Here is a 26,138-nt window from a genome sequence, read left to right as displayed (position 1 = left end):
CCCTGAAGTGGATTACTCATGCAACACTTTGTAAAAAGCTGCAGATGATATTGTTTTGCATGCGGATAAACTTGCCAAGTCTTCTCCGTTCGTGCGCTCCGCTCACTTTTTTTTTTTTTTTTTTTTTTTTTTTTTGAGGATATCATCAGTAGTCGAACGTGTACTTGATTGAAAGCGTCAAACAAATCGACTTTTTAACCGAACTTTTAACCGAAATGGATGTGAAGAGCGCGTGTCGCATGTTTCTTTTCCCAGTCCAGATGCTTTATCATATCATCAGAGCCACTTTGTTTTCACTGTTACCGAGCAGAAGGAAGGACCTGACCAAGGAGGTGGTATTGATCACCGGTGGGGGAAGAGGCATCGGTCGTCACCTGGCTAAGGAGTTTGTGAAGCAGGGGGCCAAAAAGGTAAGTGGACTACAACTTGTTGCACCCCCACCCCCCCACACATGCACACTCATACACCCATACACCCACCTTGTCTTCTAAAATGAAGACATTACTCATATTAACCCTTTCATGCATGAATTATAAGAACCTTAATCAAGATTTTTTTTTTTTTTCCTGAGTGTTTTTATTCCTCTTTAGGCATGTAAAAAAAAAAAAAAATGTGATTGATTTTTTTTTTTTTTTTTTTTTAACCCTTTCACGCACAGTGGTCACTCCAGTGGTCAGTTATTCTACAGCTGTTCTCTTGTATTTTCATGGGTTTTGTTGTTGTAGTTGCATATCAGCCAACACAGTGGACACTTAATGCATCACTCCATACAGTGCAATTCATACTGTTACTGTAACTATGTTGTTCTTGATAAACCTGATCTGCAGTGACATGTTTTAGTGTAAATCAACAAACAAAACAGTTTTTTTTTTTTTTTTTTTTTTGCATATTATCTCCATGAAATGAATAATAACTAGTGTTAGAGTATCTTAAAATGTGGGAAATTATCTGATAAGCAGCATAAAAATGTTTTTATTGCGTAGTTTTCCATATCACTTTCTGATATTAACTTTTAAATACATGTTTCTTTGCTTAAAAAATTAAAAGCATGGTGTCTGACTGAGTGGACATTTTTGTAACTCCTTTAAAAAAAACAAAAAAAAAACAAAAAAAAACTGGATCGTAATTTTTTTTTCATGCCTAAAGAGGAATAAAAACACTCAGAAAAAATATCTTGAGTAAGGTTCTCATAATTCGTGCATGAAAGGGTTAATAATAATTACAAGCAATTGATTTACATTCAAACATGTTACTGCAGATCAGGTTTATCAAGAACAGTAAAGTTACAATAATGGTATGAATTACAGTTTATGAGATGATGCATAAGTGTCCACTGTGTTGGTTGATATGGAACTAATACAACAAATCCCATGAATATACAAGAGAACAGCTGGAAAATAGCTGTCCACTGTAGTGACCCCGATCCATGAAAGGGTTAAAAAAAAAAAAATTCAATCACATTGTTTTTTTTTTTTTCATAGTTTTCATACAGTATATCAGTAAATATGTTTCTGTGCATCAAAAATTAACGTGTGGTGTCCAGCTAAGGGGACATTTTTTGCAACTTCATGAAAAATAGGTTCATAAGAATTTTTTTATATATATATATATATATATATATATATATTTTTTTTTTTTTTTTTTTTTTTTTAATTTATTTTTTTTTTAATTTTATAATTATTTTTATTTTATTTTTTTTTTATTTATTTATTTATTTTTCTGAAGAAAATTGCATTTTTTTTCATGCCTAAAAAGGAATAAAAACACTCAGGACAAAAATTGATTAAGGTTTTCATAATTCGTGCATGAAAGGGTTAATAATAATAACAAGCAATTGATTTACACTCAAACATGTTACTGCAGATCAGGTTTATCAAGAACAGTAAAGTTACAGTGATGGTGTGAGCTGGAGGGTATGGGATGATGCATCGTCTGCTTTATGTCAGCTGATATGGAACTAAAACAACAAATCCCATGAATATACAAGAGAACAGCTGGAAAATAGCTGTTCACTGTAGTGACCCCGATCCATGAAAGGGTTAAAAAAAAAAAAATCAATCACATTGGTTTTTTTTTTCATTTTTTTCATAGTTTTCATACAGTATATCGGTAAATATTTTTCTGTGCATCAAAAATTAAACATGTGGTGTCCAGCTGAGGGGACATTTTTGCAACTTCATGAAAAATAGGTTCATAAGAATTTTTTTTTTTATATATTTTTAAAATTTTTAAAATTATTTTTATTTTATTTTATTTATTTATTTATTTTTCTGAAGAAAATTGCATTTTTTTTTCATGCCTCAAAAGGAATAAAAACACTCAGGAAAAAAATTGATTAAGGTTTTCATAATTCGTGCATGAAAGGGTTAATAATAATAATAACAAGCAATTGATTTACACTCAAACATGTTACTGCAGATCAGGTTTATCAAGAACAGCAAAGTTACAGTAATGGTATGAATTGCAGTTTATGAGATGATGCATAAGTGTCCACTGTGTTGGTTGATATGGAACTAAAACAACAAATCCCATGAATATACAAGAGAACAGCTGGAAAATAGCTGTCCACTGTAGTGACCCCGATCCATGAAAGGGTTAAAAAAAAAAAAAAAAAAATTCAATCACATTGTTTTTTGTTTTTTTTTTCATTTTTTTCATAGTTTTCATACAGTATATCGGTAAATATTTTTCTGTGCATCAAAAATTAAAAATGTGGTGTCCAGCTGAGGGGACATTTTTGCAACTTCATGAAAAATAGGTTCATAAGAATTTTTTTTTTTTTTTTTTTTTCATAATTTTTTTCTATATTTTTTTTTAAACATTTTTAAACTTATTTTTATTTTACTTTATTTTAGTTGATTTTTTCTGAAGAAAATTGCATTGTTTTTTTCATGCCTCAGGAGGAATAAAAACACTCAGGAAAAAAATTTGATTAACCCTTTCATGGATCGGGGTCACTACAGTGAACAGCTATTTTCCAGCTGTTCTCTTGTATATTCATGGGATTTGTTGTTTTAGTTCCATATCAGCTGACATAAAGCAGACAATGCATCATCCCATACACTCCAGTTCATACCATTACTGTAACTTTGCTGTTCTTGATAAACCTGATCTGCAGTAACATGTTTGAGTGTAAATCAATTGCTTGTTATTGTTATTGACCCTTTCGTGCATGAATTATGAGAACCTTAATCAAGATTTTTTATTCCTCTAGGCATTAAAAAAAACAAAGCATTTATTATTATTATTATTATTAATATTATTATTATTATTATTATTATTATTATTATTATTATTTTATTTTATTTATTTATTTTTTAATTAAATTTTTTTTAACCTATTTTTCAGGGAGTTGCAAAAATGTCCACTCAGCTGGACACCATACATTGAATTTTTGAAGCAAAGAAACATATTTACTGATATACTGTATGAACACTATGAAAAAAATGAAAAAAACAAACAATGTGATTGAATTTTATTATTATTTTTTTTTAACCCTTTCATGGATCGGGGTCACTCCAGCTGTTCTCTTGTATATTCATGGGATTTGTTGTTTTAGTTCCATATCAGCTGACATAAAACAGACAATGCATCATCCCATACACTCCAGTTCATGCCATTACTGTAACTTTGCTATTCATGATAAACCTGATCTGCAGTAACATGTTTGAGTGTAAATCAATTGCTTGTTATTATTATTAACCCTTTCATGCACGAATTATGAGAACCGTAATCAATTTTTTTTCCTGAGTGTTTTATTCCTCTTGAGGCATGAAAAAAAAAACAATGCAATTTTCTTCAGAAAACTAAATTAAAAAAATAAAATAAAATAAAAAAATAAAAATAATTTTAAAAATATAGAAAAAAAAAAAAAAAAAGAACAAAAAAAAATTCTTATGAACCTATTTTTCATGAAGTTGCAAAAATGTCCACTCAGCTGGACACCACACGTTTAAATTTTGACGCACAGAAACATGTATTTAATGATAAATTGTGTGAAAACTATGGGGAGGGCTTGTAATTCTGGGGGTTTATGCTCAGGAGAGATCTACATAATGTTACCAATTCATGTCAGAAAAGATATATAAGTGTCAACAAAAAAAAAAAAAAAAGAAAAGAAAAGAACAACAAAATCCTTGAATATACAAGAGAACAGCTGTAGAATAGCTGTCCACTGGAGTGACCAGTGTGCATGAAAGGGTTAAACTATGTTTTTATGTTTTTTGGGTTGTTTTTTTTTTTTTTTTACTAAACATATACTCAAAGGCAATGAAAACACAACACTTTAAACTTTGGTTTATTTTTTGCTCAGGACCTGAGTAGTCCAATTTGAGTTCTTAAGTAACCATTGGGGTCACAGTATGGACCTCATTACACATAAATGATCATCATGTAACTGAACAGTGTGAGTTGGACTCTCATCAGTCCATATTGAGTCCAACATATGGGATCAGGAGTTGTGCAAGTACAGTGTTTGATAAAAGCACATGATAAAAGCCACACAAAAAAATTTTTTAAGTGTCATGATGCCACGACTGTCGACTGAACAACGAAGGAACAGGGCCCTGGGTATGCTAGAGGTGGGAGTAAGTGCATGGCAAGTGGGTCACCGTTTTGGGTGTAGTATGTCCAGTGTCACCAAACTGATACAGTGGCACCATGAAACAGGTTCTGTAAATGACCGACCACGTCCAGGACGCAAAAGAGTGACAGCTCCTCATCAGGATCACCATACTGTCCTAAAGGTGGTCTTACACTGTGCGAGTTTAGAGACGATTTCTCACTCGTGCGACTATTTCTGGTATCGGGCCCAATGTGCCTCTAATCATGTGTCGTGCTTTGTGCAGTGTACAGGGTGGGGAAGCAAAATTTACAATGAACATTTAGTTGTTTTTTCTCAGCAGGCACTACGTCAATTGTTTTGAAACCAAACATATATTGATGTCATAATCATACCTAACACTATTATCCATACCTTTTCAGAAACTTTTGCCCATATGAGTAATCGGGAAAGCAAACGTCAAAGAGTGTGTGATTTGCTGAATGCACTCGTCACACCAAAGGAGATTTCAAAAATAGTTGGAGTGTCCATAAAGACTGTTTATAATGGAAAGAAGAGAATGACTACGAGCAAAACTATTACGAGAAAGTCTGGAAGATACTATTAAAGAAGAATGGGAGAAGTTGTCACCCGAATATTTGAGGAACACTTGCGCAAGTTTCAGGAAGCGTGTGAAGGAAGTTATTGAGAAAGAAGGAGGACACATAGAATAAAAACATTTTCTATGATGTCAATTTTCTTGTGGCAAATAAATTCTCATGACTTTCAATAAACTAACTGGTCATACACTGTCTTTCAATCCCTGCCTCAAAATATTGTAAATTTTGCTTCCCCACCCTGTACATGGGGTAAAGAGAAGCGATTAGCACCTCATGACCAGCAATTGTGTGTTCGCAAGGAAAACGGAGCTGTTTGAAATCCTGCTCGCTCCTCGTGAGTGTATCGCATTGTCAAAGCAGTGCCACGAACAGATGTGCCTCAAATTCTCACACTGTGCATGTGCGAACACAGACGCGTACAGTAGCGTACAAGCTGGCTATTGTCCTAGTGCAGTTTACCTTTTGCAGCTTACCTCTAGTTATCTTTGCTGTAGGATTGACAGTCCATACTGTCCACGTCTGGACAACCAATTCCTGCACCAAACACGTCACCGTCTTTTCTTCTTTTTTGATTCCTCACAGATAATGGCACATATTACCAAAGCAGCTCGTTGGTTTTTGTTTAGCACTACCATTTCGTGACTCACGCCAATACACAATCGTCTATGCACTTTTGCGGATTCCTTGGTATTTTAACGTTGTATTTCCGGATACAACACTCGAACGTGTCGTGCGTCCTCTGGTGTATGGTCGTACAGTGTGAGCAGTCAGGTCGCATACGAGCGTCGGTCCGTGCAGTGTGAGAACATGAATCGTGAGTCTGACCTTACGAATGATTCGCACAGTTTGAGATGAAGCTGCGTGCAACGATCGAAATAATCGCACAGTGTATGGCCGCCTTAAGACAACCCAAGATGCTTAGTCAGGTCCATGAGGAGACGTACTGCCTGTGTGGCTGTTCGTGAGGGTCACACCCGATACTGACTGTTCTTTTGAGTTCATTTTTAAATGCGTGTTCCGCTCATTCTTGTTGTGATTTCTCATTTTCAACTTGTGCTCGTTATGTTTAATGCATCTGTTCATTATTGTCCAAATCGGCCCATTAACACGTCATTCATCAAACTCAACCCACCCAACATATTTGAATTGTTAAAATAAGAAAATAAATTTGAGTCCAAAAAACATTTGAATCCAAACTGGTGTTGCGTTTTCATTGCCTCTGAGTGTAGTGTTTTTTTTAGCATATTATCTCCATGAAGTGAGTAATGAGTAGTATTGGAGTATGTTAAAATGTGAGAATAATGGGTATTCTTTGAAAGCCATCCCTTTTAAGTTCTATAATAAATGGCAGCCCTTCTTAACTTTTTTTGAATCACTTCCTTCTTTGTCTTGTGATTAATGGACCCCCCCCCCCCCCCCCCCCCCTTTTTTTTTTTTTTTTTTTTTTTTTGAGGGGGGGGTGCATGTGGGTATGTCTAGCTTTTTGTTTTTGTTTTGTTTGTTTTTTTGTTTTTGAATTCAGAGGGATACATTTTATTGTATTTGTGACAAATGGATCAAGTTTGTATCCTTTAGCCATCCAGAATCTCTGTTATTCCTCTAAAGATGTCCCTTTTTTTTTTTTTTTTTTTTTGTAATCTCCCTGTGTTTTTTCTTCGTTTTGTGTTTTTCTGCGTGAATATGAGTGATGTTTGAAGAACCCAGAAGTATTGTAATGCTATGATTGTTTTTTTTTTGTTTTTTTTTTTTGTTTTTTTTCATATGTGAGAAATACTGAAACCATAAGCACCCATTTATATTTTTGGGGTTTTTTTTTTTGTTTATTTGTTTTTTTTTTGTTTTTGTTTTTTTTACACTTTTGTATGTATTACGAAAAAAAAATTGCATGGCAGCTAAATGTCCACATAGTGGAGAACTACACATTGCTTCTTAAATGTTTTGATAAACTGCTTTGCTGCTGATGTATACAATAAAAAAAAGTTAAAAAAAAAAAAAAAAAAAAAAAAAAAGTGAGAAAACAGATTACAAGCAGTAATTTATTTATTTATTTTTAATTTCATAGTTTTCAAGTGATGTATCAGTAAATACGTGGTTTTTTTTTGCTTCAAAAATCAAATGCATGGTTTTCAAACTGGATGGACATTTTTGTAACTCCATGAAAAATAGATTCATAACAAAATTTTCAATGGCATTGTTTTTTTCATGCCTAAAGAGGAATAAAAACACTCAAGAAAATAAATCTTGATTAAGGTTCTCATAGTTCATGCATGAAAGGGTTAAATCAACCTGTTTTTCATGGAGTTACAAAAATGTCCACTCAGCTACACCATGAATTTTATCCTTGAAGCAAAAAAACATGTATTTAAAACCCACAATATCATAAAGTGATATGAAAACAGTGAAATGACACCATGTTAACGCAGCTAATCTGATGTTTTCTCACATTTTAACACATTCTAATACTAGTTATTACTCACTTCATGGAAATAATATGCAAAAAAATAAATATTAACAATTGATTTCCACTCAAGAACCAATCAAGAACGGCAAAGTTACAATAATGGTCTGAATTGCAGTTTATGAGCTGATACATAAGTGTCCACTGTGTTGGCTGATATGGAACTAAAACAACAAAACCCATGAATATACAAGAGAACAGCTGGAGAAGAACTGTCCACTGGAGTGACCACTATGCATGAAAGGGTTAAGTATAGATAGATAGCCAAATATAGCCATAATTGTCCTAGAAAAGCCCCAAATCCCCATAATCCAGCCACGAGGTTGCCAAAACATACCGTACCATCCCTATACTCGATCCCGTTCTTTGCCCAGTCTTTTGGTTAACCCAGTGGTTCTCAATCTTTTTCTATCGGTCCCCCCTTTGGAGCACGAAAAATCTCCAAGCCCCCCTCAACCCCAACAACATTGTACCTGTGGTGCAATTATTATTTTTATTGAAAGAAACATCAGTATCGTAAGAATATTTTTTGCTTTTCCTTGAATAATTTGTTGTGCAAATTAAAAATAACGTAGATTTTTGGTTGAACAATACGAATGAACTCAACAAGACTGCTCCCTGAGACATTATTTTTCAACATAAAAATAGGAAATGTGTAATTATCTTACAACTATGACAATAAGGTACTTTTTTTTAGAACAACAAACACATTTTGGTAACAAAGATGAACATTTTAACAATATCAGTGGCTGCAATGAGCCCGTTTACGTTGCACATCTGAGATCATCAAAGTGCCAACTGTACAAACTGTGCAAAAACAGAAACATTGCACATTTTCTTTTCCAGTCCAGTCCTTGTCCATTCTCCAAACCTAAACTCTGTGTCTAGTCTAGTGACGGATCACTATGGCAGTAGATTTGTTTGTTGTACGTCCCTAAAATGAGTCCAGGGTGCTCCAACGCTAAAACATTAGTTCCACCTGCTACATGTTCTAACCTGAAGAAAAAATAAACACCTAGGAATGATCCCGTGCCCCCCTTGGCAAGCCTTCGCGCCCCCCTGGGGGGGCCCGCCCCACAGTTTGAGAAACACTGGGTTAACCAAACATATGCCATAACTCAGCCATATATTGCTGGTGCCTCCATATATATTATGGATAACCTTAATCATACCACAATTAAGCCTAAAGGTTTTCATAATGCCAAAAGAAAGGTAAAAATGCCAAATGTATGCCATGATACTGCCAAAATATTTGCTATCTGGGTATAGGGATGGTATGGCATGTTTATGGCAAGCCAGAAGATCGACTAAAGAGCAGCAACATCTCATTCCATATATGGATGTTTTTTGGTTGTGTTTTGGCATATTTCTGTAAAGAGCGGGAATTTCTACCTTAGAAGAAAACCGCACTTCATTTTAACTCTTTCAGTGCCATGGGCCGATTAAATCGGCTTTACGAATACAACCTTTAAAGTGCCACGGGCCGATCAGATCGGCTTTGGAGAACACGCCATATTTGTGTACAAACAAACTATCCACCCCCATTTCTTTCTCACATTTCGATGACGTTCTTTCAAATCTTCTTGCAAATTACGATCAATAATGAATCAGCTGCATCCGGTGCGTTTTGAATCTAAGTAGCTATCGGTCGGATGTTACCGAGCGGTTTTTGACCAAGGAAGAGCTCGCGTTTCGTTTTCTGCTTGGGAAATTTTATGAATGAATTTATGAATGAAATCATATGAAAATTAGATGGCCATTTTGTAGTAATATCGTAAACACAGCGATCTGTCAAAACAGTCCCATCTGCTAGAAAATGAGTTCTGATGACGATTCAGACTTCGATTATACAAACGACGCGAAATACTGAAAAACGGCCAAATTCTGTGGCACTTTTAAGGCTTATTAGCCCCTTAACTGTCTGGCACCGAAAGAGTTAAAAGCATGATCAGCACAAATTTTGGGTGAATTTTGGCCTCTCATGGGGTCAGTTTTGGCTACTTTTGGGCTGGATTATGGGGATTTGGGGCTTTTCAGGGACAATTATGGCTATATTTTGGAAGTCTGGAATTACTTTTGGAGGAATTTTGACTTCCTTCTGGTTAGATTTAGGGCCCATACATCCGCCCAGAACTTTGCCAAAATGGCATGCCAGTTTTGGGCCGGATTTAAGCCATACTGATTTTGCTATCTGGGTTGGGTTTAATATAATGAGTGATGTAGTTGGGTTGCTTTAGGATTTCCTTTAAATGATATTAAAAGGGAGTTTTTTTCCAGGTGTTGAACAGGTTAAAGGGAAGATTTTATAAGATCTGTCAAGGCTATTGTGAAAACAGTTTAAAACCTATACCATGTCCAGGGCATTGGGGCCAGACTTTGGTGAAATTCTATATGTAAACCCAAACCAGCAACGGGTCATAGAAGTTGTTTGCTCATGGTCTGACTTTTCAATGCGAATATAATGCTGTAATCCACAGATTTCATTATTGGAATTTAGTCGTACATGATGTCGCAGGCTTCAGAATCAACAGATTAAACCAGGCTCTAAATCTGATCACTTTTAAGACAGATCCCCCATCTCAGTGGAATCAACCTGGTTAAATAAAGGTAGATAAAGTCGACCTAAGGCTAATGATCATTTTGTCTTCTGTTAATGTAATTATACTAGAGCTGCAACCGATTAATCGACTAGGTGCTTGAAGCCAATGCAAAAATTCCAGATTTGATTAATCGACTCGAATTGATTGAAGGGAGATATTCTATTGCAGTTTTCCTGAATGGAATCTTCTTTGTGCGTCATGATAAGCGTCCATGTGAAACACAACAGTGGAACCAATGTTTAACAGCAGAGAAATGAAGGAAACAAAGCTTTGATTCAGGAGAATTTGTGGTTGAATGATTTTTTTTTTGGATCACTTTGAGTCGATTAATCGGTTGCAGCTCTAAATTATACTTTTCTTTTTTCTTTTGTTCAGACAAGGTGTAGTTTTTAGATGTTACCTGCTTGTCTGAACAGAAAAGAAAAGTATAATTATAAAGTAGACCTAGACATGGTGCATGGATACAGATCTACTTTATAATTAGACTTTTCTTTTTTTTCTTTTGTTCAGACAAGCAGGTAACATAACTCAAAAAGTTATGGACAGATTTTGATGAAATTTTCAGGGTTTGTTGGAAATGGGATAAGGAAGAAATGATTAAATTTTGGTGGTGATCGGGGGTGGGGGGGCCATGGGGGGGGCGCAGACCAGAAAATTTCATCAAAATCTGTCCATAACTTTTTGAGTTATGTTGCACACTAACGGACAGACAAACAAACAAACAGACAGACAATCAAACCCTGGCAAAAACATAACCTCCTTGGCATGGGGGGGCCCACGGGGGGGGGGGGGGGGGGGGGGCACTGATCAGCCTTGGCGGAGGTCTGCGCTCTCCGAGTGCTTCTAGTTGGTCTATATAATCTTTAATATTTTCATGGTTAATCAGACTTCACTTACAGAGTTTCTCTGTGATTGACTTCTCAATAAATGCATTTATTTATTTTAACTCTAACTTTCTCTCCTCCTCTTTGTGTGTGGGTTATCAGTTGAACATTTCCACAACAGTCGACTTTATATCCAGTTATGGTTAAGGCAGCCTGAGCCCCTCGCCCCTCCCCCCTTTGAGCTCACAGGTAGCTTGGTCACTCACTATTTTCTACCTTCCCCCCCAAGTGTATTGTTGTTCCACTGTTGTATGAAAGCACAGATCATGACCTTTAAGTAGCCTAGTTGGTCCAGTGAGACTGGAGACACTGCCCTCAATTTTAGTTCAACTATTGCACAACAGCATGGGTCAAGCAGAGGGCAGCTCCAGACACCGTTTATGTCTGATTTGATGTGATTAAGTGCAGTTGTGGGCTGACATTCATTCAGCACAGATCTGGGGGTGATTCAGCTATGACTGACATGTCCAGAAAGTGTATTATCGGTAAGATTTAAGCTGTGATAAAGGCTCTGACTCTGTGTGTGTGTGTGTGTGTGTGTGTGTGTAGTTTGTTTGGTAGGGGAGGTGGGTTTTGTGTGAGTATGAAGCCACACTGAAGCTGCTTCAAAGCCCATCCACATAATAACAGCCCTGCTATTACCCTGTTGTAGTTCCTTACAGTTTTTTTTTAACAGTCTCTGCACTGTTGTGAACTGTGCCAGCGTATCACAAAACAACAAAAGAGGCTCCATAATGCTTTTAATAAAAGCTAGATTAGGTTTTGTTTTCAAGCATAGCACGGGTGTGTGGGATGCCTTTTTATGGAGTATAAACAAAACAAAAAGGGGTTAGAAGAACACATTTCATTATGGACGATTAATCTCTTTGGAAAGAGGCAATTCTCACATAATCCAAAAAACTGAAATATGAACTTACAAGATAAGTCTTCTTTAATGAGGTAATAGGTCATGTTTGACATTCTCTTGCCAGACTGTGAAGGTATGGAGTCACCATTATTTACCAGAACGTCAAGGCAGATGTGCGCATTGTTTTGCTCTTTTGACCTTATAAAAGAAAGGTGTGAAAATGATTTACTAGGACTTTTGACAGGACTTTTTCTTTTAACCTTTATTTAACCAGGTTGATTCCACTGACAATGGGGATCACTCTGAGAAGTGATCAGATTTAGGGCCTGGTTTAATCTGTTGATTTTGAAGCCTCCAACATCATGCATGACTAAATTCCAGTAACTAAATCTGTGTATATCAGCATTAGATTTGCATTGAAAAGTCAGACCATGACCAAATAACTTCTATGGTCTGGATTTACATGGAGAATTTCACCGAAGTCTGGCCCCAGTGCCCTGGACATGGTATAGAGCAGGGGTGTCAAACTCATTTTAGTTCAGGGGCCACATTAAGCCAAATTTAATTTGCAGTGGGCCGGACCAGTCAAATAAAATCATAATATATAAATAATGTCAACTTCAAACTTTCCTCTATTTTTTAGAGCAAAAAAAGTAAAATTATGCAATGAAAATGTTTACATCTACCAACTATCCTTTAAAACAATGTGAATAATATGAACAAACTGAAATTTCTTAAGAAAACGAAGTGTAATTTTAACAATGTTATGTCTCAGTTTATCATTTACACATTAAATTACAGATCGCAGTGGCTCAACAAATACACGAAACATTTAATAACAGACAGAATATTGGTAAAATTACACTTCAGACATTTCAAAATGTTCATATTTGTTCAGTTTTTTTTGTTTTTTTTTTTGCGTTTTTCTGAAATGCTAGTTGTTTTAGTCTAAATACAGTAAAATGACATGAAAATGTTTACAATTAACAAAGGAAAAAAATTGGATTTGTGAGTATTTATCGGTTATTATGATGGTATTTTACTGATCCGACCCACTGAAGATTACATTGGTCTGTATGTGGAACCTGAACTAAAATGATTAATATCTTGTAATCTTCTAATCTAATATCTTGAAGTAGTATCTATGTAATGTTTACATTTCACAAATTCATCCCACGGGCCACACTGGACCCTTTGGCGGGCCTGATTTGGCCCCCGGGCCGCATGTTTGACACCTGTGGTATAGAGGGTATGCACGTGATGTCACCGCTAGCAGACGTCACTGCGGTTCCGCCCACTGAGTGTCAGAAAGAGGGAGATGAGTGACAGCGTTGGCTTCAATACTGTCTAAACTGAAGAACAATATTTAATAAAAATGGGGAAGAGCTGTTGTGAGATTGATTGTATGAACAGGTTTGAAAAGCAGTGGGATCTATCGTTTTACAGACACCGAAAGACAAAGAAAAGAGAAGGAGATGGATCCACAAATCCAGGAAACCAAACCTAGATCTGTGGATCCTGTTTGGTGTCAGCTGACATTAATTTATGCTGTATTTTTGGGTCAAATCATACCTTAGATTACGTATTGTTTTGGCTAACGTTCCTTCTTAGTGCAGCTCTTGGTTTCATGATCAGATCTTTCATGGTTTTTGTCTTCATTTTGTGATTCTGAACCTTGTGCTCCTACATGATTTATAAACTAACTGAAACTGAGGCAAACCTAGTTTTTCAAATACGGGGGAACTGGAGAATAAAGCTACGACGGAGTATTAGGGCCACATAAGAAAATAAAAACGCTTCTCAGTACGAGAATAAAGTCATAAAATATCGATATAAAACCTGTAATTTTATGAGAATAAAGTCGAATACAAAAAGAATCACAATGTTATGAGAATGAAGTCGTAGTTATAAAAAAAAAAAAACCTCATAATTTAACAAAACTGTCATTCGTTTATGAGATTAAATCCGTCATATTCCGACAATAAAGCCATAATATTACAAGAATAAAGTCCCTGTTGGTCCACAGCAGTAGTATCTGTGTTGGATAAAGTACTGGATCTGAACTAGACTCAGTAAATCTCCTCAGTCCCAGTAGATCATGCATATATTCACTGGGCTCCGTACATGGTCTACTGTAAATGCACTTTGGATCAGCTGGTTCTGGGCCCTAGTTTTGGACCCTGGTTGTCAGTCATGATGAAACCATGTATATTTGTTTCAGGTAAAAATAGCGATGATCCCCTCCACCCTGGATCAGGTCAGGATCCTCCATTTGTGTCCACATGTCAGTGTTTGTGGACCACTTGTTCTTTGGTAGCTCATACAGATCCATGTCCAGTCCAGCTGTCCTTAATTTATTTAATTTCATATTTCACATTTTCCCGGTCTGGCTGTGTTTACTGCTATACTCCATCATGTTGAGCAGGTTGGTTTTTGCCACTCAGCCTGGGGGGGAAGTGACATATATGCATACCCTCTATAGCTCTTAAACTGTGTTCACAATAGTCTTCACAGATCTTATAAAATCTTCCCTTAAACCTGCTGAAAACCTAAAAAAAAAAAGTCTTTACTATCATTTAAAGGGAATGATTTAGTGATTTAGTAATTCATTCCAAACATGCAATGAAATTTAACATATATGCACATGCTAAACATACATAATAATACAAATATCAAGAATCATAACAATCTTAGTCAGAAGAAAAGCACAATAATTCCATTTACATTCACCCGAAAAGAGGTGGGAAGAAGTATAACTTATTTAATCCCACCCCCTCTCCCTACAATATTATTAATAATGTATGTCCCTCTTCCTTTTACATTACTCTTCTATATTTATATTAGTGCTGGGCAGCGATTAAAATTTTTAATCGCAATTAATCGCGTGGATTTCTGCAATTAATCACGATTAATCACATAGTTGATGTTGGGGGGGGGCATCAACAGCGTGTATTGCCTTTCAGTGATATTCCAGACTGGAAGTACTCCGGTGATAAAAATAATTCCACATGTCAGTGCTTCCAAACATCTGAGTCCTTCTCACCCCCACCATCTGAAGACATTTAAAATGAAAATGTCCATGTAAAAAACCACTACTTTTACACGTTTATGTCCCCACCAGTGTATTTACAGTTGTGAGTGATTGACAGGAGTCTTAAGCCCACTAATCAGTACTAATACTAATAAGCCCAATAATATGTGATGTTCAGTTGTTCAAAGCAAGCAAAAGGGGCCCTGAAGTGGTCAGAATAAGTTGCACTAACGTATGTTTTGTCCTTGCGGTGTTCCCGTAGCCAGTTCGGACATAAGAAGGAACTAAAAGACACGTTTCTTTCACTCTGTTTGTATGGCCCCAAAAACGTTTGCCTGTGAGTATTTTATGTTCAGTTGTTGTAAGAATGAATAGTATCAAATATCTCTGATGTGAACCTTTGTTGCTGGATAAAAAGACGTTGTAAATCTTAAATTAAGATGTAAATGCTAATCGTTAGCGTGTCTATGGATTTTCCCATTCAAGTTAGCATCGAGATAAAATGACTGCTAATACAACATTCACATCGTAAATAAGTAAAGGTTAGTTCAAAGGCTGGTATATTATACATAAACACAACCAATGAATTTACATAAACCTAACATGAGCCTGCATAAAGAATTAGCAATCCATCTCCGACTGCTAGCATAAATGAATTAGCTTAAACATGTTAATAACACATTGTAATAAACACATCCAAAATAACGTCATAAACATGTTCCTAACGGCACGTTTGCATGTGAAATTATTTAGTAAACAACAGAATGATTGATACATAGAGGTGTTGAACTGCAGGAGTTGCACAAAGTTTGATTCAGTATTACTTGTAAAGTTCGCTCTTTTCTCCTCTCAGCCACACAGCACCGGCGTGTGGACCGCCAAAATAAAAGCATGAGTTTCAAAATAAGAGTCCGTATGTATAAATCAACTAACTTGCTTGAAAGGCAGAACAATAATAAAACGGCGTTAACGTGAGATAAAAAAATTGTCAGCGTTATTTAATGAATGCGTTAACGCGGTAATAACGCGTTTACTTGCCCAGCCCTAATTTATATATCTATTCACACACACACAAACACACATACACACACACTCATTCATCCATATACACATATATACATTTATACATATACACACATACAAATACACATATAATCTTTTACCAATGCCTTTCTTAGTTGTGCTAGCGAATAAATAAACAAATAATAACTAACTCAAAGAAGGAAATATATACATAAACAACAGTGAACATATCGTGACAATTAATAACCCTCTTCCCTATATCTTGTGAAAAACCTGTTCTTATAAGTGTTTTTGAATTGTCTTATGTTTGAACATTCCTTGTGCTCCTCCCTCAATCTATTCCATACTTTAACACCACACACACATATGCTAAAAGTTTTCCTAGTAGTGCACACCCTCTGAATTTTGAAATTAAATCTACCCCTTCAATTATAACTCCCTTCCCTTTCAGTGAATAATTTCTGTATGTTTGCTGGTAGTAGATTGTTTTTGGCTTTGAATATGATTTGTGTTGTTTGTAGTTCGATGATGTCTTTGAGTTTGAGTATCTTTGACTGTAAAAATAATGCATTCGTGTGATCTGTGGAACCTGCCTTGTGAATGATCCTGACTGCTTTCTTTTGTAGAATGAATCCTAAAGTAACTCAACTTAGGGCTGTGCAATTAATCGAAATTCAATTCCGATTTCGATTATTACACGCAACGATTACAAAAATTATGTAATCGAGAAAAAACGATTATTGATTTTGAGTCGTTTTAATTCACGCGCACGCAAGCTACCATGAGCTGCTCTGCCCCGCACCCCTCTAAGCTACAGCTACCAGCTAGCCGGCAGGTCCACCCCAAGAGGAAAGTTGTACCTAGCGGTCTGGAAAAATAGCAGGAGAATCGCAGCAGAAGTGCTTGGTAAACAAAAAAGGCGAGTCAAATTCAATTGTATGGAATCACTTTGGGTTTGATGAAGAAGACAAAGAGCAAAAACCCATTACGTGCAAAAAGTGTTTCGTACTTGTGTCCGCACCGACCGCTAACACAGCAAACCTTTTTAACCATCTAAAGTTTAACCACCGCCACCTTTATCATAATCTTATGAAAAACTAAAACACATAAAAAAAACTTTGTCCGCAATGCAATCTTCAGTCTCCGAATCTCTTTACGCTGCAACTCCCGTATTAACCTAACTGAAACCTCATGGCACGCCACTGAATTTACTATGTTTCGTACAACATTGAACATACTTGAATTTATAATTTGCACTTTATGTGAGTTTTTTTTTTTTTTTTATTGCTCCAGTTCTATGGCAAGTCTAGAGCAGTTTAATTCCAGTGCACTATTTGTTTACAAGAGGAAACATACTTGAATTTACAGTACACTTATTTGCATTCAAAGATTTTTTTGTTTCGTACAAAAGTGAACATACTTTGTTTTAATGGTTAAAAGCTTTATTTATATTTAAAGAGTATATCTTACATTGTTTTGCTAGAAAAAAAATAAACTTTAAGGTTGACAAATAATCGTTTTTAATAATCGTGATTTCAATTATTGCTAAAATAATCGTGATTTTTTTTTTTTCTATAATCGAGCAGCCCTAATTTGTGTGATCTGTGGAACCTGCCTTGTGAATGATCCTTACTTCTTTCTTTTGTAGAATGAATCCTAAAGTAACTCAACTACATCACTCATTAGCAGGTAATGGAAGCAAACCCTCAGTTCGAGATCAATATTCACTGTGATCAATTTAAAAGCAGCCAATCCAGTCCAGTCTGTTATGTAAGCCGACTCCTCCCCTACCCCTACCCCTACCCCTCCCACCTTCTTCATCTCTCACCCACTAACAAGAAGCCGACACTTTGGCCCTGAAATGCACCAGCGGTTACAAAGATGCGTCTTCATCACCGCAGGTCAGGCTGACCTCTAAATCCAGCATCATTTCCTGCAGTGTTTTTTTTTTTTTCTTCCAATCCAGTGGGTGAACATTACACATTACACAGCTGAGTGGCTAATGAGCCGCCGGTGTCCTTTTAGCTGTGATGTGTTAATACAGAGGCGCTCTATTTTTGATCACCTCAGATGGAAGTCATCATTACACATGGAAAGAAAATGGTGGTAATTTCCCTGGTAGAACGCTCTGAGCAGCCCAGCTGAAAGCGGCAGGTTGTAATTATCTGTACATGTGTGACACGGGGCTTCACATCTCAGATGCTCTCTTAAGGCGCAATTTTAGCAGCTTGAAAACATTGCTAAAAGCTCAATGAAACACTAACTGCCTCCCTCTTTCTTTCAATACCATCTCCTAGGGGAATGAGCAAGAAGAAACCAGTGGGTTTTAAAAGCTTTACTTTGCAGCTGCACAACAAAGGATGTCACCATGCTTTTCAACACCCCATTGTTGGGTATTATCAAGGTGTGAAGGCTTTGAAAACAACACCTGTGGTAATGTGTATGACAATTACTCCCTGCCTAAAGAGATGCTAAAAGGAAATAGGACGGTAATTATGAATAGGGCTAACCTCTATGAACTTGTGCTCACCCCAGTTTGAGCCCCTTTGTGATTGGCAGCTGGTATTTCCTTTTCCCTCCGCTCAGGCTTCAGTGTTTTTCATGGTATGAGTAAGACTACAGCGCTGATGAAAGAATCAGATGATATGGAGCTACAGGGTCTGAGTTGGGGGGGGGGGGCAGGTCTTACTGGGTGCTGTCAAAGGGGAATGGTTGCTCGCTGAAGGTCTAAAAAAAATAAATAAATAAAAAACAGTAAAAAACACGTAGAAATTGGCGCCCAAGTTCAGAGCGTAGACCCGCATCTATCCAACGAAGCCTAATAAAGAGCTGACGTCTGAAAACAGAATATTTCTTCAAAGCTAAGTCTTTTTTTTTCATCTAAACTCCTATGGAAAGTTGTTTTTTTTTTTCCTTTAACCCTTTCATGCATACTGGTTACTACAGTGGACAGTTATTCTACAGCTGTTCTCTTGTATATTCATAGGTTTTGTTGTTTTAGTTCCATATCTTCTTTCTGTAGCACTTTGAGATTCTGCTGAATGATAAGTGTTTTATAAATGCAACTTATTTTTATTATTATTATTATTATTATTATTATTATTATTATTATTATTATTATTATTATTATCATTATTATTATTATTATTATTATTATATCAGCCGACACAGTGGACACTTATGCATCATCCCATCCACTGCAATTCATACCATTACTGTAATTTTGCTGTTCTTGATAAACTTGATCTGCAGTAACATGCTTTCAATCAGTTGCTAATTATTATTAGACTGTAATTAACAGTTTTCTTAATCAAAAAGTTGGGTTTTTTTTTGCATATTATCTCCATGAAGTTAGTAATAACTAGTATTAGACTATGTTAAAATGTGAGAAAACATAAGATTAGCAGCATGAAAAATGTTTTTGTTTCATAGTTTTTCTTCTTCCCACTCCTTTTCGAGTGTAGATGAATGATTCTGGAATTTTGAATTTGCATGTATTCTGTAAATGCTCGAAATAAACAAAAAATGAATGAATGGTTTTCACACAGTATATGACTCTCTGATGATGGGCTTTAAATACTTGTTTCTTTGCTTCAAAAATTAAATGCATGGTGTCCAGCTGAGTGGATGTTTTTCTAACTAAATGAAAAACAGGTTCTTAAAAAAAAAAAAAAAAAAAATCAATCGCATTGTTTTTTTTCCATGCCTAAAGACAAAAACACTCAGGAAAAAAAAAAAAAAAACTCGACTCAGGTTCTCATAATTCATGCATGAAAGGGTTAATGCTGTTGTTCGCATTTTCAAATAGCTCACTGCAAGAAAGATGAACCAAAAGCGAAGCAGTGACAACAGGTTTGGGTCGGTGTGTGTGTCTGTTGTGCTGGAGGCGGGAAGCACACCGTTCCCAGCTGGGTATTGCCCTGCAACTGACCTTGCTGTCTCCGCAGTAATTAGACAGCGGCAGGCGACTGCCTCCTGAACTCCTGCTGCCCCCTCTGTGTGCTGCCTCTCTGCTGGCCCATACAATGGGTGTGAAAAGGAGGGTTTATACCCACCCATACATTCAGACATGAGAGATAAAGTATCACTGTAATTCAGCTAGAGCTACTGGGGACATGGAGACGTACACCTCAGCCTGTATTGAGTGGCATCTAGCGCTCCCTCTCCCTCACCCTTCTCCTTAGGTCTTGTTTCAAGCTTTGCAACATTAATTTGTTGATTAAAGAGCCTTTACGAAGAGCGTGTGTTGATGTTAAATCTTGTTAGGCATGCCTAGTTAGAGCAATCACCGGTTTATCACTGACAACAAAAGGGGGGATTGTATAAGGTCAATTAAAAACTGTTTTCTTACTGTTTTTTTTATCCAGATAGCAATTTGGCCAGTGCTTGTTTGTTCTGAGGGTCCTGTGTGTTGTGACGGGGTGATAAACCTAATGAATTAAATAACATTTTAGCAGGAGAGCACAGTTTGAGTGCTGACTTTTAATGAGAGCTGTCAGCTTTGTTTGTAAGGCTCAAATCCTATTAAAAGCTTTCAGTTATTTATCAAGACCTGTCTGCCTTCACTGATTACTCAAATGGGCTTGCAAATGAAGCAAACAAACCCCCCCCCCAATCAAAAGCAGCTCAAACAAGGGCCAGTCACAGAGAAAGCCAAATCGTTAGTGCTCAAAGTTCGATAAAAATATAAAAAAAAAAAAAAAAAAAAAAAAAAAGCTCTCCCAGTCTGTAGTCTTTGATACCCCTAAGCTTTACAGCATTAAACTGTCTGCGTTGGGTTTGCTTATGCTGTTATTACTGAAGTGACTAAGTTCTGTACTTAAACCACAGAGGGGCTGCCGCTGGGAGAATTTGTTGTGATGTATGCTTAATTAAAGCTCAGTTTGTCACTGATCAAAGTTCAGTTTTATTATGTAGATTAATTCAGCTCACCAGCTACTAGTCTTTAATATTGTTCACACAAAGGCATAACACAAAATCTGAACATGATAGAGCAAAATACAAATGTAACACATGTGTACGGTCAAACAAATGCATGCCCTGCACCAGTACGACGCATTTGAAGCTGCTTTCTTATATGAAACAAAACAAGAAAGTACCACGTGGTAAATAAACACAGAAATAAGCACATAAATGTAAGGTACTGCAGTTACTATGGGGCAGTTCTGTATTCATTTACTGTATTATAAGAAAAGCTGAAGAGTAGTTTGGTGCAAGGTTCTAATAGTTTTGGATTTTTAATTATAGTTTAGTTTTATTTAGTTTTGACTTTTTTTTCTCTATTTCAGTTAGTTTTAATTCCTTTTTAGAGCAGGTTTGCTTGTTTTTATTAGTTGTCGTTTTTTTCTGGATGCTTAGTTTTAGTTCAGTTTAGTTTAGTTTTAGTATTTGTTTAAGTTTTTTCGTATATTTTATCTTCTTCGCCATCTTATTCAAAGAAATTAGTGAGGTAACCCTGGACACTTTATTTGGGGGTGGGGTTAGGGCGGCTCTGACTGAGCAGAGACACAAACATATGTACAGTGCGATGTAGAAATTCCCTATAGAAGGTTTTTTTGGTGGTGGTGGTGGGGGGGTGATCCATACACAACGTCACTTACGTCAAAACAAAACTAAATCTTTCCATACTTTCACCGTTCGCCTCCCGACTTCTATACCTCTCTTATACCGCTAATCTTAAACGAAATTTTAACATGTTCTATCCTGTATCAACATTGACAAACACGAAAACGAAGGCAATTTTATACATAATTTTTATGTTTTAGTTAGTTTTTTTAAGCACACGGTAGTTTCAGTTAGTTATCGATTTTCTTTTCATTTAATTCTCATTTTTATTTATTTCATTTAACGAAAATGTTTTTTTCACTTTAAGTTTTCGTCATTTCGTTCATTTTCATTAACGACAACACAACATTACTTACGTGAAAACGAAATTGAATCTTTCCATACTTTCACCGTTCTCCTCCTGACTTCTGTACCTCTCTTATACCGCTAATCTTAAACGAAATTTTCACATGTTCTATCCTGTATCAACATTGACAAACACAAAAACTAAGGCAATTTTATACATAATTTTTATATGTTTTAGTTGTTTTTTAAGCACACGATATGGTTTCAGTTAGTTGTCATTTTTTTCATTTAATTCTGGTTTTTATTTATTTCAGTTAACGAAAATGTTTTTTCATTTTTAGTTTTTGTCATTCGTTCGTTTTCATTAACAATAACACAACGTTACTTACGTGAAAACGAAACTAAATCTTTCCATACTTTCACCGTTCTCCTCCCGACTTCTGTACCTCTCTTACACCGCTAATCTTAAACGAAATTTTCACATGTTCTATCCTATATCAACATTGACAAACACAAAAACTAAGGCAATTTTATACATAATTTTTTATATGTTTTAGTTTTTTAAGCACACGATATGGTTTCAGTTATCGTTTTTTTCATTGAATTCTAGTTTTTATTTCAGTTAACGAAAATGTTTTTTCACTTTAGTTTTCATCATTTCATTCATTTTCATTAACGATAACACAACGTTACTTACGTGAAAACGAAACTGAATCTTTCCATACTTTCACCGTTCACCTCCCGACTTCTATACCTCTCTTATACCGCTAATCTTAGATGAAATTTTCACATGTTCTATCCTATATCAACATTAACAAACACGAAAACTAAGGGAATTTTATACATCATTTTAATACGTTTTAGTTAGTTTTTTAAGCACATGATACAGTTTCAGTTAGTTATCGTTTTTTTCATTTAATTCTAGTTTTTATTTATTTCAGTTAACGAAAATGTTTTTTCACTTTTAGTTTTTGTCATTTCGTTAACGATAATAACCTTGGTTTGGTGCAGTATATCTTTAGAAATGTTGCCTTCACTGTATCTTTAGAAATATTATTAGAACAAAAAAAAAAACATCCATCTTGTACAAAAATGTTTGTTTTAGTTCAGATGGACATAGCTATGCAACCAGGCAGACAACCAGAGGTAATTTTACACTACCCAATTCAAAAACAAATGCAATGAAAAGAATGGTAATATACAGAGCTGTGCAAGAATGGAACAAACTACCGGAACACATCACACAAGAAAACTGTAAAATGAAACTTAAGAAATCCGTTATAAAACATCTGTTGACCATAAATGATTGATACCTGGGTTAATTGAATATATGTACTGTATATACTATACCGCTACTGACCCAAAGGAGCTGTTGTGTCTGTATTTTTGTCTGTTGTTTATTTGTTTGGTATGTTATGTAGTATGTGAAAATTGTTTTGTATGATTATATTGTATGTTAATTGCATTAACAAGTTGTAAAGATTATTGTAAGGACCCCAGGAAGAATAACTGCAGCTATGGTACAGCTAATGGGGATCCTAAAGAAAGAAAGAAAGGAAAGTATATAAAAAATGAAATGAATGACACTGTTCTATTGCGGCTAAACGACAGATTAGATTCCCATGGGTGTTAAAATGCACAGGTTCATGGATGTAGGCTAATGTCTTTCTTGAAATTGGAAAAGATCAAATTTTCTCTCAGAGGATCAACTGATGTTTCAGTTGCTAATGGGGAATTTAATAAATGAAATGAAACTGAGAAATTTTACATTACATGGAAGCCTTTCCTCTCTTACTTTGATAAAACATCTATAGCAGTGGTTCCCAGCCTTTTTTTTACTCATGACCCCATTTTAACATCACAAATTTCTGCCGACCCCAGGACTTTCAAAACAGAGACTTTTTTTCTTGCTAAAATTAATTTGTTTTTGATCATGTAATAGTTTGCTATACTATGTTGCATATAAACGTTAATTTTAGACAGCATTTAGTCTATATAACATATATTATTATGGACGGAGGCAGTAAAGCCAGGTGTAGATTACTGCACTAAAAGAGAATTTGATTTTCCTTGGTCAGGATATGTACAGTCAGTCCAGCTTGGATTTACAAGGCTGACAATTAATACTGAACAAACAAGAACTTAAACTATGAATTATGAAAGAGCTGCAGCATCTGAAACTGACCACAATGAACATTTGACAGATAAACAGAACCACAGAGCTTCAGTTTCAGACTCACAGTTTGTCATGTCTTTTACATATCGTGAACCTCTCTCAACTCACCATCTATTTTTTATGAGTAATTTTTTTAAAAATTATTTTTATCAATTACGACAAATTCCAGGCGACCCCATATGGGGTTCCAACCCCAAAGTTAAAAAACACTGATCTATAGAAAACATAACAGAATAGAACAGCTATGTAGAAGCCAACAATGTAATAACAGCCGATAACATACTAACGGCCAATAACGTAATAAATTTTGCCATTTTTAAAATGTAATAGGCCAGTAACGTAATATCTGGCCAATAACGTAATAAAAGTCCTGAACTGATAACGTAATAACTTTTGGCCAATAACGTTATAACTTATTGGCTGGTTATTACGTTATTGGCCTAGTAAAAAAAAATTATTTGCAAATTTAATAACTGAGCCAATACTGTAATAAGTTATAACGTTATTGGCCAAAAGCTATTATGTTATCGGTTCAGGACTTTTATTACGTTATTGGCCAGATATTACGTTATTGGCCTATTACATTTTAAAAATGGCAAATTTATTATGTTATACTGGTCTACAAGGAAAATGCTTCCAGAATAAAAGTAATGAAATTTTACCACAAGAGTCATTGATAAAGAAAAATCAAGTCAAAAATGCTGGTTGGCTGAACTTTCCAAGATACAGCCTTGGGTCAAAATGTGAAATTCAAGAATTAACGAGAGAATGGGTTTGACTCAAAAAGGAATATTTGTCTCAGAGCTACAAGATCTACTTCAAAACACTGTCTGCACATTAGAATACTTTCACTTTACAGGTTCTATTTAGTGGAACATTTATAAAACTATTATATAAATGTACATAAACCAATATATATGTGTAATAACACTTAATCATATACCTTGAAAACATCAGCAAACCAGCACTTTTGTCATTTATTTCCCAATTAATCTTATTAAAATATGTAACATTTAGCACATTTAATCTCTGAAGCAAATCATTTCTAAAAAATTGTAGACCAGTGTTATCGGCCGTTGTTACGTTATTGGTTGTTATTACATTATTGGCTTCTACAAGCTATAACACTTGTAACTAAGTGAATGTGGACATATGTGGGTGGGGGAGTACTTTTCTCTCTCTCTCTCTTTTCTTTTTTTTTTTTAGTTTAAGGTTTTGTTTGTTGTTAGTTGTTTTTTTTTGTTTTTTTTGTTAAACTGGAAAATTGGACATGCTCATACCTGTGCTGAGAGGATATGTATATTGAAAATGTGTCCTAATAAAAGGATTATTTAAAAAAAAAAAAAAAAAAAAAAAGTACCAGCTCAGCAACATACCCAACGCCATCTGCTTATGTTTGCACTGAATATATTCTTGTGTTTTCTTCAAGTTTGAATCTTTAATTTGGAAAATGAGTTTCGAGTACACCGTGTTCGAGGCTGTCGTTCCTGTAATTTCACATTTCTTTTATGTCGTTTTTAACCCCAGCTTGTCTACGATTCGTAAATCAATGCAAATGCAAATCCATCCTCCTACTGACTGGATGGATGTTTACACAAACATGGGTATAATACATTCAGGCTGACAGTCTGGTCCATGGGCTAACAGACCGACACGCTCCCCTTTGTGTGTATAAGCACACATACACATAGTCTCTCTGTCTCTCAGATACACAAGATCACTTTCCACAGGACTTTTTGCTCAAATATTAACCTTGGTCACGGGCAAGCGGCCAAATCCCACACTGGCGTCCTCAGCACTTCACACACGCACTGTTTTCAGACTCCCTGACCAGAAATGACGGGGCTCATCTGCCCAACAGGCCGTGTAATCTCTTTGAGAATTTGTGTTTGAGAGATGAGGAGGGCTCACCCCCTGATTTCATTACCTTTCCCTGACCCCAAAGACTGACAGATCTAATTGCCCAATCGCTAGTCCCCCACCTCTATCCAACCTCATGTTCCCTGCTCAAATGACCGGGTTTCATTTAGTCTCCGGGTGGATGAAGAGACAATTCATTCACACAGCAACCCCCAAGCCTTTAATCTTGCTCGAAAACTATTTGCTAGA

At 35.7% G+C, this 26,138-nt stretch overlaps 1 protein-coding gene across 1 annotated transcript in view; it reads left to right on the top strand.

Moving 5' to 3' along the window:
* The window catches only part of dhrs3b (dehydrogenase/reductase (SDR family) member 3b), a 38,563-nt gene that overhangs the window by 341 nt on the left and 12,084 nt on the right, over positions 1-26,138 (top strand). Inside the window, exon 1 of the mRNA XM_030135368.1 lies at positions 1-410. This exon is cut by the window's left edge and continues 341 nt beyond it. Coding sequence (XP_029991228.1) covers positions 216-410 — 195 coding nt within the window. The 5' untranslated portion in view covers positions 1-215. The remainder of the gene's footprint in view (positions 411-26,138) is intronic.

Source organism: Sphaeramia orbicularis, chromosome 5 (assembly GCF_902148855.1).
Source record: "Sphaeramia orbicularis chromosome 5, fSphaOr1.1, whole genome shotgun sequence".
Taxonomy (NCBI): Eukaryota; Metazoa; Chordata; class Actinopteri; order Kurtiformes; family Apogonidae; genus Sphaeramia; species Sphaeramia orbicularis.
Note: the sequence above shows the minus strand (reverse complement) of the source record. Positions and strands in the feature narration are given on the sequence as shown.